The following is a 17,964-nucleotide window of genomic DNA, read 5'->3' on the forward strand; positions in this document are numbered from 1 at the left end:
AGCCTCTGTGCTCACACGTGGTACAAAACACACACACACACACACACACACACACACACACACACACACACACGAGTACTAAAGTTTTGCAACTAATAGGTATTTCCAGTAATGGGCCTTTGCCCTTTCAAGATCTTCATTTTATTGATGTGTATGAAAACCCCACATACTTTCACAAATCCCTTCATTTTCTTTTCTTGGCTGCTAGAACTTGTCTTGGGTCACTTCTCACTTAACATTTGCCCATATGTGAAGAGTGCAGCTGATTGAGAGTCTAGTGCATAGGATGCTCTGTCACAGCACACACTACCCTCATGCCTCTTCTGCTCAGGTTTAGTAAAGGTACTCCAGGGTAGAGGGTTCAGGGAAATGTTTAGGGCAATGACCTCCATCAAAATAAAAGCAGCAGCTAAGGAGTGGCCTCATACAGCCTTGGAGAAGCCGAAGGGTAGCTGATGCTTCCTCAGCCACTGCCTCCCCTCGCGCTATTACTGCCTCTTTGGGTCAGGAAAGGGTTGTACATGCAGAATACTGCAATAGCCCACTGCATGGGCCGTTTGCTCTGGAGACGTTACAGTCAGTGAGCAGACAGCTTGGGCTGTGCCACCTTCAGTTCCAAGCAATGTTGGAGATGGTTTTATTCTTGAGAGGCCTCTCCCATTCATAATCTCTCCTCCTCTTCCTCCTTTCTTCTTTTTTTTAAAAAAAGATTTATTTATTTATTTATTTATTATGTATATAGTGTTCTGTCTGCATGTATCCATGTATGCCAGAAAAGGGCATTAGATCTCATTATAGATGGCTGTGAGCCACTATGTGGTTGCTGGGAATTGAACTCAGGACCTGTGGAAGAGCAGTCAGTGCTCTTAACCTCTGAGCCATCTCTCCAGCCAAGCCTTCTTTAGAAGTGGGACACTGGAATAGAGAGCCAGCCACCTGGCACCTGCCCTTACTGTGAATCATGGTTGGTTGCTAGGACCTGGTGATCCCTATTCAAGCCTATAGGGTCTCTAGACTCAGGCCACAGACTCAGTTGAACCATAGTTGAAAGATAAGAGCTCGACACTGCAGGCTCTGTTTTGACTGTGGCTGCAGCTATTCATGGAATGTTATGTGCCCGAGGCTGGGAATGCCTCTTGTTTGGGATCAGCAGGGAATACATCCAGGATTGGAATCACAGCAATGTTCCTGGTTCTTTTTGAATCTAGCATCTAAGCTACATAGCTAGTGACCAGATACAGAGTCTGAAACCCAAGGCAAAAGGGCTATCAGGACCTCAGGGCCTGGTCCAGCTATCCTCACAGGGTCTGTGTCTCCATGAGCTTTCAGCATCATTGATGGGCAACAGAAGGATAGAGGGTCCTATGGTCACACAATTCCAATTAAGAACTGGGTTATCTGCAGGGTCCTATTATATAGTAGTCACTGTGAGACTGGGAAAGAAAACCTCATGCATCTTCCATGCTTCTCGGTGTTCCTTTTTGAGGGACAGAAAAGCCTTGGTGGGTGGGAGTGAGGGTACACTGAGGCACAGACCATGGGGAGCACCAGTGCAAAAAGCATGTAGGGCAAGCTGTTCCTGGTTCCTAGACTTCCACAATCGGGAATCACTTCTTTCAGTGAGAGTTAAATAAAGGGATATTGTTCAAAAGGCAAACTCTCTTTAGGCTGAAATGCTGCCTAGAGTTCATCTAGAAAAATGGACCTCGGAGAGACTGTAGAGCCAGCGGTTTGGCCAGGGGCTAAGGTTGTCCACTTGAGATTCTGAGCCATGCCTTTCACTTAAGGGGCAGAGTAATCCAGGGCCCTAGCACATTCCTGCCTTTATATTGCTTGGGCCATGTTGCTTTTCTCTGTAGAGGAGCTAAACTCCTTAATTGGAGGCATTGACGCTAATACATCCATGTGAGTTCTGGAGGCTTCCATAGCTTTCTTTTCCAGGGGCGCACATGTGGGAAGTGGGGGGGGGGCGGTACAGCCAGTCAGCGGGTGGAAAGTCAGGAGGCAGGGAGAGTCATAAACTCCCACATTAGATTCTAGGCTCGGAGCTACAGCTGGAGAGCTCTTCATTTGGTTATTGTCCATGGACCTAGTTGCCATGGAGACCTGCTTCTGCATGGACTAACCCCACACTTAGAAGGGACTGATAATGTCCAGAATGAAAGACAGAGATAAGAAGGCTGCAGCTTCTCTGGACATGATTCAGAGACGCCACTGTAGCTATCGTGGGTTGCTGGAGTGAGCAGAGCCCAGCTTCCGGTCCTCCATCCTCTTGTGTAAAAGAAACAAGGTAGGGCATTGTGTGGGAACAGCTGGTGCAAGGAAAGTTGCAGGCGGAACCAAGTGTTTGCCTTATCCTCTGGAGTCACAGTTTGCTGGAGCAGCAGGAATGTAAAGCTCCACAGATCGCTGCTTGGGCCAAGGGCACTGACTGCAGGTGCTGGCCTTGCCCTCTCCAGCTAGCTGACCAGAGAGCCTCCGCGTCATGCCCTGGACAGGCCAACCTAGATCCTCGGCGCTGCTCAGTCCTTGTGTCTGGGTTTCTGGAAATTGTGTGCTTCTATGGTGCAAATTGATTCACCAGTAGGATGCTTTTACTTTGTGGTACATCCTCCCCTATGTCAAGAATATGGAAGCTGAGAAAGGACCATATTGTGTCTGAAGAGCCCAGGCAGAATCTAGAAAGTGGAGTCCGCTATCCAAAGGAGGTCTCTGAGCAGGGTTGTAGGGTTTTTTCCCCCCTATAGTTACTCAGCTACTACAGTGTCATGGAGAGGCCACACGTGTGAGGACAGGAAGAGTATGGGGGTTTTCCTGTAATTTCTTTTCTTTTTTGCTATGATTCTACATCTTCTCTGAAAATAAGGTTTATTATTATTTTTTTAAGTTTTCAGTTGGGGGGTGGGGAAATACAGCTCATTGATCCGCAAAGCACCACAAAAATCAGCAAGTTAAACGAAAATAAATTTGAAAGCAAGAAAAAGTCAAGAAAGAATGCCTGTAGTCAGACACGAATAGTAACAAAGACAAACACTGCGCTGTTAACAAAGAATGCAAACGTATTAAGTTCTTAGGAGTGGCAAACAATGGAGAGCGTACATCTAATTTTCAATACTTAATGTACAACCAGCATGTTCTAATCACCAGCGTATAAAAGAGATATTGCTTTGCATTTGTACAAACACTGCGAAACTTTACAAAGTTAAAATGTACCATATAAGAAACTGTACAGCTGTTGCTTGAATGAAACTAGTGTGAAATTATAGCTGTCCTGTGTTAATCAGTTATTACGTTTAGAAATAGTCATCAAATCCCGGGATGTCTTTATTTCTATACCGTTATATTACACAGCAACAATACTTTGCGTCCAAATCAAGAGACTAGGGCATTAAAATTTCAAAATAAAAAGTGCATCTAAGAGGTATAAACTCAAATCCTCTCATATTTTTCTGCTGGTGCTGAGGTAATGACTCTGAACAATTTTGTTGGGTAATTCAGGCAAAATAAGACTTATATCTCAAAGGACCACTGTGCATCCATACATGGCAGAAAAATTAGCTGCTGTGGTTTTTAATCCTAGGTTCAGTTCAGTGTGTGTGTGTGTGTGTGTGTGTGTGTGTGTGTGTGTGTGTGTGTGTGTGTGTATTTCTTAATGCAAGATCCCTCTTCTTGGAGTTTTATTCCTATAAAAGCCACCCAAGTATTTAGTAACTATTAAAGTCTGCCCATTGCAGTCAAAATAAAAGGTCAAGATTTTCATCCCGGGAGAGGGAAGTTAATGGGTTGCCGCAGGTTGGTGGGTTACCAACAAAGCTGGACACAAAAGAAGCATAACACCTTTACTACCACTCACTTGTAGTAGACCTCCCTCAGGCAGCACAGGAATGGTGGTGGGGGTATCTCTTCACTTCCCTTGCTTCTAGTGTGTTGGCTAGACGCTTTACCCTCTACTGCCTGGTCAGCTGCCCTGGGAATCCTGCCTAGGTTCCTGACACTTCTCCTGCCCAGGCTGCTGACACCTCCAACCCCCAGGAAGAAGCTGAGAAGTAGGCTTAGGGTTCTCTGAGTCTGGATACTATCTACATTGACAGAGTAGTCAGCTGAGAGGCTAGGCCTAATCTCTGAGCTTGTGGTTTTTAACATTGTCTATACTTGAGAAGGGACTTAGGACTTTTAAAAAGTAAAAATTTCCAGGTTTCCCCCATAGAGATTTCTATTTGATTGTTCTTGGGTATGTGGCTGTGCTTCGAGAGTTCTAAAACCTACCTAGGTGATTTTATGGCGCACATGTGACTGAGAAAGTCTTCTCTAGAGTGACCATGTTCACACTCGATGGATTTCAGGAATATATTGAGTAACCCAAACAGCATAAATATTATTGTGGCTTTCCAGACATTTCTAGGACCCAGTATTAAGTGTGAGTTCTAAATATAAAAGCAAAATAATTGATGTTAAAGTTGCATTAGCATATGTAAACAAACAAAGTGTTGTGTTACTGAATCTCTTACATTTACAAGACCATAGTGGCAGATCATCAGAGGATGACACAGCTTTAAATTTTTCTAGTAGTGATGAACAGACAGGAATCCCTATGCTAACATTGGCCCAGACGGAGTCCACAGCTCCTGCTCAGAGCAGCACTAAGCTCCTGTGCCTTTCACCTTTTCTGCCTGGAGGATACTTAACTGACCCTCCTGCAATGACCTAGCTAGCTTAGCTCTGCAATAAGCCTGCACATCCACTAAGAGAAAAGAGACTTCTCCCCCTACCTCAGTTAAACCATTATTAAGCAAAGATTTCAATTTCAAATTTTGATTCTATTGCAGTTTTTTTAAAAAAGCAAAGTTTTCTTTAGTTAAAAAAAAAAAAAGAAAGAATTGAGTTTCCTAAAAAAATATACTTTACAAAGTTCAGTGCTACATAAAGAGGACAATATACTGAAAAAAAAGTTACAAAAATATATTTACATTTACAAACTCTGTCTAAATGTGGCTTTAACAGTAGGAAGATGTTTGTCTCTGGAATGGCAGGTGTGCCTGGGAAAAGAGGGAGGGCTTTCTACTCCGTTAAGGTTTTACAGCCCCTAAGCAAGGAAATGTAAACAGATCGTTATGCTATAACACAAGCACATGGTTATCAAAAGAAAGTAGAGATTAAGAAAAAAATTTAACATCTGCTTCTTAAGGAGGAAACACTTACTTATTCAGCGTGGGGGAGGTGGGGTGTGGTGGCCTGTTTTTAAACGACTTGTTTCGAAGATAACACAAAATGTCCTAGGACTTTAGCAAGATGTCCCAGGACTTTAAGCAAGGCTCAGATTTAGATATTTGCCATTTTCAGGATAAAGGTTGGGCAGGGGTGGGGGTGGGGTGGGGGGGGAGGGGGCGGGCGGGAGAAAAAGAAAAAGGAGGATTTTGGAAAGGCCACATTTCTGGCCAACTCATAGGTGTAGTGGTGACTGCAAATTAGGTTTCCTGTGCGCCAGAGAGCTTCTCCCCTACCTGGGCACTTTTCTTCAACCCTGGCTTTGGACAGAGTAGAGTGGCAGGCCTGTGCGAGTAATAAGATGGTGCAGGTTGAATCAAAAATTACAATAAAAAAAATGGGGAGCATCTCTGGGATTCTGACTACATTAGACTGCAGGGAATGGGGGACATTTAAGATCTCCAGGGAATTCTCATTAACAGTGAGGGTGGGCATGGGTACACGATCATTGTGTAGCAGCTTTGTCTTAAACACGTGCTACCAGAGGACCAAAGTAAAGGACTGTAGATGGGCAGCCATCAGTTAGTGCCAAGGGTCCCCTTCTCAAGTCTTATACTTTTGTCCCCCTATAGCGTCTCTTGACTCTGGTGTTTACTGGGCTATCCAATGTGTACTCTTTAAAAGTCCACAGGCTTCGGATGAATCAGGTTGGAATTCTATTGGCTGGAGATTTCTCATGGTAGTCTAGGCCAAGAGCCAGGCTTTTAGGGCTCATGCAGGCCAAGGCTCTTTTATGTCTACAGTTTGGGGATAGGGTAGGATGCTAGAGCAAAAAAGAAAGAGTGTCCAACAAATCCCTACAATGTGTTATGGTTAGCTGGAATGCTAATTTGTTGCCTCATAAGAGTCTTTCTCTATAAAGTCCATGGCAGAAGGGATTCACAGAAAACTATCATTTTCCATCATGAGGTTAAAAAAAAAAGTAATTTTTATTGAGTATAATAATAGGAGCTCCTTGTAGGTCATATATATATGTATATATATATATATATGTGCACACATATATGTATATATATACATATATCATATTTGTTCCCATTGTGAATGTAAGCTCCATATATTTATTTTCCCATGAACTGCCTAAGACCCAGCGTGGGGCCAGGGCATAGAAAAAGTTTATCTAAGATGGATTGTGAGGTCATTAGCAGAAAGATGCCTTGGGATGTTCATGAGAGTGTTTAAGTATGGAGCTGACAAGATTGCCAGGAATGTAATGTGGTGATAGTCCCAGCATGGTGCCTCCCTTCTTTAAACCCTGTCCTTTCCTTTATACCAGTGGCTGCTAAAGTCCCTTGACCTTGAGAGCAGTGGTTCTCAACCTGTGGGTTTTGACCTCCACAGGAGTTGCATTCAGGTATTTAATTACAATTGATAACAGTAGGAAAACCTCAGCAACAAAATAATTTTTATAGTTGGGGGTTACCACAGCATAGGGAACTGTATTAAAGTTAAGCTGTATTTGGAAGGCTGAGAACCATTGCAGTTCTCACAGCTCCACGTGTCCCTGCACAGTGAGGACACACAGGCAAACATAACCTTAACCCTGACAACAACTAAACTTTATGCAGAATACTTAAATAAGAAGAAAAGCAAGTTTGAATAGTTTTTGCTACTTTATTTTGCTATGAAGAAAGTGTTTCAAAGCACAAAAATCCCAGATTTTGTTGTTAGAATTTCACTGGGTTTCAACTGCTCTCCTTCACCAACCATCTATCTGCTCCTGACAAGTAACTGACAGGGTCATTCTGTCTCCCAATCTTGAGCAAACACCTGCCCAAATGCTTCCTCGGCATTCTTGGCAAATGATCAAAGCGGCCTTTCTTGGCAGTGGCATGGAATTTGAAACTCTAGAAATGCAGCTTGGTTTTCTCAGTACTTATATTTCCTAGGGGACAGTCTGACATTGCCAGGAGTGGAGAGCAGTTAGGAAACTCAAGAGGATCCTGCAAGCCTTCTACCCAGGCTTGAGGGGGCAGCAAGCATGTCAGGCTGATTGCCTGGTCACTGCTGTCCTGGTTGAAGACTTAAAGGCCATGGTTCTTTTTCAGCCACTGGGTCATGACCTCCGCAGGGGTTGGATTATCAGATCTCCTGCATATCAGATCTTTCCATTGCGATCATAACAGTAGCAAAGCTACAGCTATGAAGTAGCAGTGAAAAATAACTTTATAGTTGTGGGGGGGGGGTCACTGCAACAGGAGGAGTCGTACTGAAGGGTCGCAGCCTGAGGAAGGTTGAGAACCTCTGCTCTGAGACAGCATACTTTCCATTTCCCTGGTGCTGAAGACCCTTTCCTCTCAGAGGATAAAGGACAATAGTGTCTCCTTTGTGCACCCTCTGAATCTCTCTGACAGAATGCCCCATCCCTACTCTGTGCTCTTGGCACCTGGCTGATGTGTCGTGTCTGGCTTATGGCTACTGTTTATGAGTCCACGTCTATCCATCCCTGGATAAATGGGAATGGATGTACACCAAGAGCATTAAAGTAGTGCTTACCAAAGATGGGTTTTAACCACCTAGGCTACAAGGACCAAAGCCAGAACAAACGTTGAGATCCTGAGTAGCTGGATATTACTTGGGGATGAATTTCTCACCCAAAGCATCAGTGGAAGCCCTGTCACCATGTTCAAACTCATTTGCATGCTTGCCACTTGACTTCCACTCTGTTGTCACATTCTTTGTCACGATGCCTGCGTACCAATCCTACCGTGGGCTGTTGCTCATTACATAGTAGCCTAGATCAGTTTTCTCAAAGGGAAAGAAAATGTTTGGTGGCAGCTTACCAGGGAGAAAACCATACCTCTAGCAAACAGTGTTAAAAATGGGGATGGTTCTCTTCCACACATGGCTTACACTAATTCTGGGGTGTACAGGGGCTAAGGCCAAGTGGGTCTGAAGAGCTGCGTCACTTTTCTAGTCTTATGATACACTCTTGGACAGACCGGACGCTGAGACTAAAATTTTGGGCTATAGTTCTTCTATGAAGTTTTGCATTGTCACTCCCTCTTAATTAAAGGCTTTTGGTTAGAACACTGATGATTTGAACGTGGAATCGTGGCTGTTCTTTGAGAACACTGTTTTTGTGCTGCTGCTGTTGACTTCACGAAATCGAGACAGGAAAGCATATGAAACTCAAAAGCAATGAAACGGAAAACATATAAGGAAATCTAATAGAAAACGCTGGTAAACTAGTATTTGTTTAAGTACCAGGGACGCATTTATACAAAAATAAGTCTGAGGGGAAAATTCTACCTTTTTCATCCTTCTTCTCCCAGCCCCAGTGAGTACCAAAGTGGCTTATCCTATTGTACCCGCCATGGTTTAATGCTGCACAAGCGTGACCTGCTCAGGGCACACAGGTCTTCTTGTGTCTTTTGTTGTCTTGCCACGGAAGTGTCTTAAAGCAGAGCAGGTAGAACCATCTGTGCAGTTTCAGGTGGCTCCAGGCAACTCTGTGTAATACATACCACAAGCAGGCCTCTTCCTTCTTGGAAGAGCCCGTAAATCAAATCAATAAAGACAATAAAAATCCCCAAGGTCCCCGGGAAGCAAATTTCCACATTGTATGTATGCTTTTTTTTCCCCTTATGTACCTCACCATGAGGTAACTTCTGTTCCAATGGACAACTTTCTTGATGGATGACTTTTTTTTTTTTGGTGGAATCCTCACAGTTCGAAGATAAAAATGATGTACCTTCAATTTCCCAAAGTGCATCAGAAGAGGGGCCCCACTTCTTGGCTCACTGACAATGCCCATCAGAGTTATGTTTTAAAACAACTAGTCCGAGGGTCTGACATTTGACACAACGCGGGCGTGGCCGTCGGGAGTGGAGGTGCTGCTGTGGCTTGGTCCCAGGCTTCGGTAAAGTCTGGATAATTTCATAGACGCTATGACATCCCTCCATGTCATGCCCCGATAAACTCGCTGCTGGGCGGTGCTACCCGTAGGTATTCTGCATTTTCGGCCGTGGGGCCCTTAAAGATGCCGTTTGGCTTGGCTTCCTTGGGAAAGAAGTCCTGCTGGTAGTCAGGGTTGTCCAGACTCATTTGGTGGCTGCCTTTCTGGACCCAGACTGCAGGACTGTCAAATCCGCTACCGATACAGGTAGGCTGGGCAGCGTTGAGATACTCAGGGTTGCCCACGGCGTTGCTATGGGGATTTTGATAATGCAGGTCCCTGCCAGAAGCTGGATGCAGGGGCTGATTGTGATAGACAGGATTCTGTACAGAGCCTGCTGGCCTCTTGGGAACAGATTGGTTTATATATTCTGAAATGGAAAAGAATGCGCGTGTGTATTAGTACATCTTTGCCCCAAGATCGCAAGGCAGAATTCCATGGCTCACCGCGAGCCCTGCAAATGTCTTCAGCAAGACAGCTGACATCCAAGGGCAAGGAAGTTCAGGGAGGCTACTGAATAACCTGTGATATTTTCTATACCTCCCCCTTCCGAACCTTTTTGGTTTTTCAAGACAGGGTTTTTCTATGTAGCCTTGGCTGTCCTGGACTCGCTTTATAGACCAGGCTGGCCAATCTACCTGCATCTGCCTCCCTGAGCCCTGGGATTAAAGGCATGTGCCACCTTGACTAGCCTTCTGTACTTCTCAAAGCAGTGGGCATAAGCAGTTTTTGCAAATTTAAAGGATGATGTGGTGTGTGTGTGTGTGTGTGTGTGTGTGTGTGTGTGTGTGTAAGAGAGAGAGGAGACACATATATCCATCTTTTATATGCAGTTATATATACACATACATATACATACATACATACAAACATACATACATACATACATACATACATACATACATACATACACGGGTACTTCCCCTACGAGCTCCCAAGCCAACAAGTCTTCAGAAAAACCAGATGTAACTTGTATTTGTCACAGGCCTCACAGCAGGCTAAGTTCTCCATCTTTGTTTCTTACCTCCTTATGCAGTCTTTACCGCAGGATTAGGTGGAAAGAAGCAGCTGACCTGTGCCTGAGAACAAGGGAGTCAACACCAAGGCCCAGTGACTCTTCCCTGAGCAAAGCTACTCACCAGGTGCAGGGAGGAATGTGTCATCTATGTTGTCATCTGTTAAGGCACCAGTGGGGTCAGAGCTGTACCGCTGTAAGAAGCCTTCTTCCTTGACACGACAGCTCTGCAGGAGAGAGAAGCAAGGATACTCCAGTGAGGATTACTCAAGACTCTGCTGGAGAAGAACTTCACCTGCGGTGTCATTAAAATGCAGATCCAAGCTGGGTATGGTGGCCCGTGCTTGTGATTTCGGAACTCTAGAGACTGAGACACAAGGATCGTTAGTTCAAGGCCAGCCGGTGTGCATGGTCAGATTCTGCCACCAAAACAAACAAACAAACAAACAAACAAACAAGCAAAGCAGATTCAACGGAGTCTGGGAGAATTGATTTCTGATAAGCTTCAAAGTGACACCTGTGCCCCTGGGACCCAGACAGGCCATGTCGTGGTCAGTGCTTCTAATAGCACTTCTGGTAGGGATGAAGATGCCTTGTAGTCTGTGTGCCATCATAAGGCAGTCACGTGCCACATGTGGCTACTGAACACCTGATGTGTGTGAGGAATTGAATTTTATATTTTATTTCACATCAGTTGAAATTGAATTAGTAGCATGATGGCTTCTGAACAGCGTAGTGCAGGGCTGGACCGGGGGCACCACATTTCATCATGCTCAGTATGACCTGGAAGACTAGTGCTAACCCTGGTGGCAACCCCCCCACCTCCCCCACCCCCCTACCCCCTGCCTGCCCCCAGATCTTGCTAGTGGTCTGCTGGAGACCTGGACATCTTTGTTTCTGACAGCTGCCAGGTGACGCTGATGCTGTCTGCTTGTGAACCACACTCTGATTCTGGTCCTGTGATAAGTGATCACTAATTGGTGTCCTCAGCATTCCAGACAGAAGCCATGGTGTGGTAAAGCACGTGCAGGAAGGGAAGTCAGCGCGGTGTGGGTGAGAATGGGCACTTTTGCCAAGAGTAGCTTATTGGATGCTGGTTCATACATACCCCATTTCTATTAATGCAAGCTGCGGTGGAATTGTTGCTGGTGGCACTCTGGGGGCGGAAAAAGAAGAAAGCAATGTTGTTCATGGTTCACAGGTACATTTACATCCATTTCTGGTAGATGCAGGAGGTGGGTCTCATAGAGTAAAAATGGTTAAAAGTGTTTAATGCTTTGAATACAAGTAAATGGTGGTTTTGGAGAGAAGAGAGGTGTTTTGTTTTTTTTGTTGTTTGTTTTTTTTGTTGTTGTTGTTGTTGTTTTGCCTTGAATTACAGCTTTAGGAAAACTGGGCAATTAAATAAGTAAAATCCTTAGCTGTTGATTATGAATCTAGGTTCCATTTGGTTAAAATTTACTTTTTTTCTAAGTAATATCTAGAAAATGGAAACTAAATCAGTTTATTTAGGGGTGGAGACAGACACAGAGAGAGAGGAGGGGAGAGAGAGAGAGAGAGAGAGAGGGTGGGAGGGAGGGAAAGAGCGAGGGAGGGAAAGAGGGAGAGAGGGAGGGAGGGAGGGAAGGAGGGAGGGAGGGAGGGAGAGCTGCCTAGTGTGCATACCAGGGAGCTCAGCAAGGGAGTCCGGGATGTGGATGGGCTGCTGAAGAAGCCTTGCTGTGGGATGAGATACTCGTCGGCATCAACGACGTCTTCCATGTCCTCCTCATCCATCAGGGCGCGGTAAAAATTGGAGTCAGTAGGGCTTGGCAAATGCATTCTTTCATCTCCCTGGTGCAGAGATTTATTGAGACTTATTAGAGGGGCAATGGAGCTGTCCTGCTCGCTGGCCGCATGAGGAAGGGTCTTTCTCAGCAGGTGCCTACAGGCTTGCCAGCTTAGCTAGGGTACAACCTCTGTGGTTCTCAGATACACAGCTCTGTCCAGTTTAACATGTGGATATTTTGGAATGTCACAAAACACAGATGCCTCCCAGGACTGCCAACCTCCACATGACAAGAAGTTTAAGAAAGGGGAGAAAAGGGAGCAATGGGAACATTTGGTGCCCACTGCACAATGCTCTGCGAGGTGTTTTGCATATACTATCTTAATAAAGTGTTAAATCCACAAAAATCAAAGGATTTTAATTTGATTTTCCAGAACTGAATGAGGAGACAGGCTGATTGGTTGTACAGGGTGGCACGTGGGTGAACACGGAGTCAGGGATGGAATCCATGTGGGTTGACAGTGAAGGCTTGCTTCTCTGTTTGGCAAAGCCAGGACTCTAATAAAATGTAAGGTGACAGGTAAATCTGAGGAGCAGGTTGGGTCCAAGTGGGACTTTACAAATTAAATAGTGACTTGGAGTTGGGTGAGACCTACATTCCCCTTATTCCCCCACAGTTCAGAGGCATAGTGTCATAACTGAGGCAGCTCTGACACACAGAAAGACTTATCAACAGGAAAAAATGCTCTACAGGCTGTGTTGTCCCAGCACAGTGGCATCCACAGCTATTGGAGGGATTTGGACAATGGACGTGCAAACTGTGGCCTGGTACCTGGATGACAAGGTAGCGCTGGGGGTCTCGGGCCATCTTGGAAAATTCTAGGATCATCTCTCGGAACTTTGGGCGGCTGTCAGCATCTATCATCCAGCCTGAGAAAGAGATGAAGCAAAACAGAGCAATCAGAACCCTGGACAAAACGACAAGGAGGGCATCGCTTTAAGGGTTGATGCTGGAATCTCACTAGGCAAATGAAAGACGAAGACATGATCTTTGTGACAGACTTTTCAGCCTTGGTCCATGAGCTGACACTGTTTAGTTCTTAAAGTCCACGAGAAGTTGCTGCCACTCAGGGGATAGAACCCAGGGTCTTGCGCATCCATTCCTGACCCTATAAAGTACTTTTAAAGTCAGAGTAACAATAACATATAGTCTAATATTTCTATCCTTGTCCTTCCTTAGTCATCATTCTTGTTTTAGGATCTTCAGCGACGACAACGACAGGGAATTTTGCTATGTGCAGCTCTTACTGAACAGCTCTGACACGGAATGCCTCTGTGTTTTCGTGGTCCCTAGTACACAGCCTTCCAGACTAGAAATCAGATTAGAGAACCACCGAGGCCATATTGAATTCTACAATCAGTTACCCTTTATGCACGTGACAAGACTGGAGCCATGTCTTATCGTTTATTTGTTTGTTTGTTTACCTAGTTAACAGCGCTGGCAACTGAACCTAAGGGCTCCTAAAGCTGGTACTTTCTGTATGGAGGTATATTTAATAGTCACACTGGTGCATTGCATTACACAATGACCTAAATATAGATTCAGCGATGGTGAGGGTTAACTGTGCACTAGAAATCCCTGTGCCTCTTGGGGTTTCAATTTATTTGCTTCAACTGGATATCAAGCTATTTTAGGCCAAACTGCTATGTGACCTTAGACAAATCATGTATCCTTTCTCGACCTCAGCTTCCTCAGCCCAAACCAAAGCAGGGAAGACAGATTAACTCTCTGGTCTAAAGTTCAGAGACACATTGTTATTTATGCTAACCCCCGCTATACTGGTTAATTTGTTTTGTTTTGTTTTTCAACCTGAAACAAGCAAGAGTCATCTGGGAAAAGGAAACTTTCACTGAGAAAATGACTCAGTTAGATTGGCCTGTCAGCAAGGCTGCAGAGTATTTTCCTGATTGAGGAGTGATGTGGACAGGCCCAGCCCACTGTGGGCGGTGCCATCCCTTGGCTGGTGTGTTTTCCAGTTGTCCAAGAAAGCAGGCTGAGTGAACCAGAGAGAGCAAGCCAGGAAGCCGCCTTAGCATTAGTTCCTGCCTCCAGGTTCCCGAACCAAACTAAGGCAATGGCTCTTTCACTTTGCTGTGCTGTGTTTTCATGCCAATGCTATCGCATATGTAATGGTACTTTCAGAGGACCGCTGTGATGTGTGTGGGATAATATAGCACTGATCCAAACACACACACTCCTATTGGGATTAGAATGATTAACTGCTACACTACAGAAGACCTCACATAAACCCACTGTTTGAAAGGCTTAAGCCAACAAAGAAATGGTAGTCCTATTATACTCCCATAGTCACTCACTGTTAGGCGTTTTTAAACATTAAGTCTCTCTCGTAACAGGTCTCTAAATGTAAGACAACTTTGTAAGTTCCCTGAGCAACTCAGAAAATAGAATTATTTTGGAATAATGGCTTATGAAAGACTTCAGTTTTAATTTGTTTGCTTGCCAATATGGGCGAATATGAGGTCAGAATGAGTCAAGCAAGTAATTCCTAAAGAATGCTTCCGGGAGGTGTTTATGGTGTTTCTGAAATTGTGTGCCTGCTTGAAGACTGATGTTATTTCTCTAGGGAAATGAAGGCCCTGGCCTTTGAGTTTGGCTAAGAGTAGTTATGTTCTTCTCGGCCCATCTACGTGAGTGTGGATGGTCACCCCAGTCACTCACACTTGACCATGATCATGTAGACATCGATGGTGCAGATGGGTGGCTGTGGAAGGCGTTCTCCTTTCTCCAGGATGGACGAGATCTCACTTGCAGGGATTCCGTCATAAGGCTTGGACCCAAAGGTCATCAGTTCCCACACAGTGACTCCTGCACAGACAAAACAGACAAAGAAAGTCATTGCCTCGTGAGTTAACGTCTAACACGCCCACCTAATCTTTAGCCGGTATTGTTGCTACGTATTGAAAAACCTACGTTTTGGTAGCGTTGAGCCATTGGTTTTACTGCTGATACCTTCGGCTTGCCTGCCCAGTAGGATAACAGCATCTGTGTTTCATGGCATGCCTTCAAGGATGTATAAGGCCTTAGGTAAGGTCTTAGACATAAAATGTTTAGCCAAATGTGAGGCATAGAGTTGCTGGCTGATGACTGGAATTGTGCAGTGATAACCATAAAGATAAGGACAAGTGTGGAGCACGGGAGTTTGCCACAGGCCAAGAGCAGCCCACTTACACAGCCGCTCTGAGTACCTTGTACTCACAACAGTGCAAACAAGGACCTTATGAACCAAGGCTGTAAACCGCACAGCATTTGATACATAATATTCTGTAGCTAATACAGTCATGTATCTGCTTCAATGGGGGGGGGCGGGGGGAATGTTAAGGGCAGCCTTTTGTGTTCCTTGGTGATGAGTGGGGCTGGTTCAGAGTAAACTATCCTATTTTCTCTCTTTGAGGTGATAGCTGCATTTTATTACGACAGTGTTTATCCAACCGTTCTATGGACTGCCGGGGAAGGGGGGATTTCAAGGACCAAGTGCCTGACACAGCAACCAAGGACTTCGCTGGAGGACACAATAGGCTCAAGATAAGGGCAGGACAAGCAAGGGAGGCTTGGCGTGAGTGCCCACTCCGTGATGGTGAAGCATGGTCCTGTGCCTGGCTGTGCTGTACTTGGAAGAGCTGGGCCCTGGTGAGGTGGTTCTTTCTTGAGCAATGAGCAGTAACTGTCTTCCTGTTCTTGTTTCCTTCCCACGGTTGTCCTCATGGCTCACCCTCACCAAGCTGCTCTCTTTGACACAGAGATATTAAATCAAGCATCACATGCAATACCAGTCCTGGCCGTGCCATAAGAAAACATCATTTCTCAGCCGGGAGTGGTGGTGCATGCTCTTAATCCCAGCACTGAGGAGGCAGAGGCAGAACGCTGTGAGTTTGAGGCCAGCCTGGTCTATAAAGTGAGTCTAGGACAGCCAAGGCTACACAGAGAAACCCTGTCTCGAAAAACCTAACAAAACAAAACAAAACATCATTTCTCTATCAGAAATGCTTGTCCCCTGGACCCTCCTTTGCTGTCTCCCTTTGGTTCACTCCAAGTTCACAGCAGGAGCTTCTGTTTGTTTGACCTCTGCAGGCAAAGGCTGAACCAAACTCGGGTCCCCCCCACCCCCGCCTTGTAGGCTTCGCTGCAGCATGAGTTCATGGCTGTCTCTAGTGATGCTCGGTGTTGTAGCTAAGCTTCATTTCCTTTGTCAGACAGACTCTCTTAGTGAAGTAGATAGATAGCAACTCGATCATTAAATGCTCACTGTCTTGTAATGTGACACTTGCATATAATGTCAGAGCATATAATATCAGTGAACAAATAATAAGAGCAGGCTTAGCCTCAGTACGAATGCATTAGCATCAGAGTTTCGACTCACCGTAGCTCCAGACATCGCTTTGGTGTGTATAAATTCGGTGTAAAATTGATTCCAAAGCCATCCACTTGATGGGCACCTTGGGACAATGTGAGATAAACGAGCAAGAAGACCATTAGCTTATGGCTAAAAATATTCAGTCACTCTGGGTGTAATTACAAATGACTATCACGGAAGGTCAGGTGACCTTCCTGCCACGCTTCAGGACTATGCTCCCTCTCAGTAGGGGATCTTTGAATTTACCAGAGAACAGGTGGGCCCCACAGTCACCCCATAAGAGCATTCTGGGCCTTAGACTGTTTGGAAGAACAGAGGCTGTGCTATTGTCCTGCCACCTGAGCTCTCAGACTTTGGGTATGTTTTCAATGACCAAGTTCGTGGGGCTGACAGTGCTATTTAGAGCCACACTGCCAGCATGGTAAGAGGGCTGAGCATGGCAGGTCTGCGTACCCCTCACTGCCATGATGGTGGCCTTGAAAGAACTAAAAACAGTAAAGAAGAAAGAAAGATAGCCAGCCCCCTCACTGCTGGTCCCTGGTGTGAGTCACAAAGGCTCACCGGAACTCCCAGAACAACACAGCTTGCTGAATATGAGTCTCCAGAGAGACAGTGCTACTAAATTAGCTGTGGTATTTCCCAGCTGGTCTTCTGAAGGGTGTTTTCCTTCTGCAGGAGGGAGCGAAAACTCAACAATTGTAAATAGTCACCTAGAGATGGGAACTGCCTCCTTGGGCCTCTAGTACGATTTCCCTCTTCACCATCTCTCCCACCAAAATCCATTCACTAACTGGAGGATGACCCTGACTAGACCCCTCCCCCTGCAGGTAGGGGGATGGGACTGGGCTGTCCGGTAAGCGCATCCTGATCTACTATCACGACTTACTTTGCCTCCCTCAGCATGGTATTCTTTCTCCTCAGCACCAAGCAGTTTGGCCAGCCCAAAATCGGTGATCTTGACGTGCTGTGGCGTCTTCACCAGAACGTTCCTGGCTGCCAAGTCACGGTGCACCAAGCGCCGATCTTCCAGATAGTTCATGCCCTGAAACACAGAGGTCCCCCCACAGTGAGGGAAGGAACCATGCAGGGAGTCCCCAGGGTCATGGAAGCTGGTGCGCGAGCCTGCGCGCTCCCCAATTCATGGGTAAGTCCGCAAGAATCTCTGGGTCGCTCAACACCAGAGAATATATTGCTAGCCTGCAATATTATTAGACACTGCAACTTGCAGTTGGCAAACAGTAATTATCCGGGATGAAGGACAAAGTGGAGGGCGCTATAACTGCATGTGATCAAGAACTTTTCTCTATCCAGATGCTCAACTTACAAACAGAAGAGGCCAGTGTTAGACTCAACCGTCGGGTGCAGGACCTAAGGTTTCTGCTTCTACTGTAGCTCACCACCTGGAGCCTCTCTGAGGCCTCATGCATCTCCTCCAGCCTTATTTTAAGGGGGCTAATGGAAGTCTCATTAGGCTATGGCAAAGCAGGGTTCTTTGGTGGATCTTGGCATGCTTTTTTTTTTTATCATGTTCCTTGGGCTGTCTTATATGAATCACTCACTGATAACAAAGATGACTTTGCTCAGC

The 17,964-nt window shown here is 45.5% G+C and overlaps 1 protein-coding gene across 1 annotated transcript in view; it reads right to left on the bottom strand.

The window, feature by feature from the left end:
• Positions 1-2,851: 2,851 nt before the first annotated feature.
• EGFR (epidermal growth factor receptor) overlaps positions 2,852-17,964 on the bottom strand; it is a 176,920-nt gene continuing 161,807 nt past the window's right edge. Inside the window, exons 21-28 of the mRNA XM_084797301.1 lie at positions 17,266-17,421; positions 16,386-16,461; positions 14,687-14,833; positions 12,779-12,876; positions 11,844-12,011; positions 11,287-11,334; positions 10,303-10,405; positions 2,852-9,533 (exon numbers count right to left, since the gene is read on the bottom strand). Of these exons, the coding sequence (XP_084653427.1) occupies positions 9,172-9,533; positions 10,303-10,405; positions 11,287-11,334; positions 11,844-12,011; positions 12,779-12,876; positions 14,687-14,833; positions 16,386-16,461; positions 17,266-17,421 (1,158 nt within the window). The 3' untranslated portion in view covers positions 2,852-9,171. The remainder of the gene's footprint in view (positions 9,534-10,302; positions 10,406-11,286; positions 11,335-11,843; positions 12,012-12,778; positions 12,877-14,686; positions 14,834-16,385; positions 16,462-17,265; positions 17,422-17,964) is intronic.

The sequence above is a fragment of the Acomys minous genome (assembly GCF_964271855.1).
Source record: "Acomys minous genome assembly, chromosome: 10".
NCBI classification, from domain to species: domain Eukaryota; kingdom Metazoa; phylum Chordata; class Mammalia; order Rodentia; family Muridae; genus Acomys; species Acomys minous.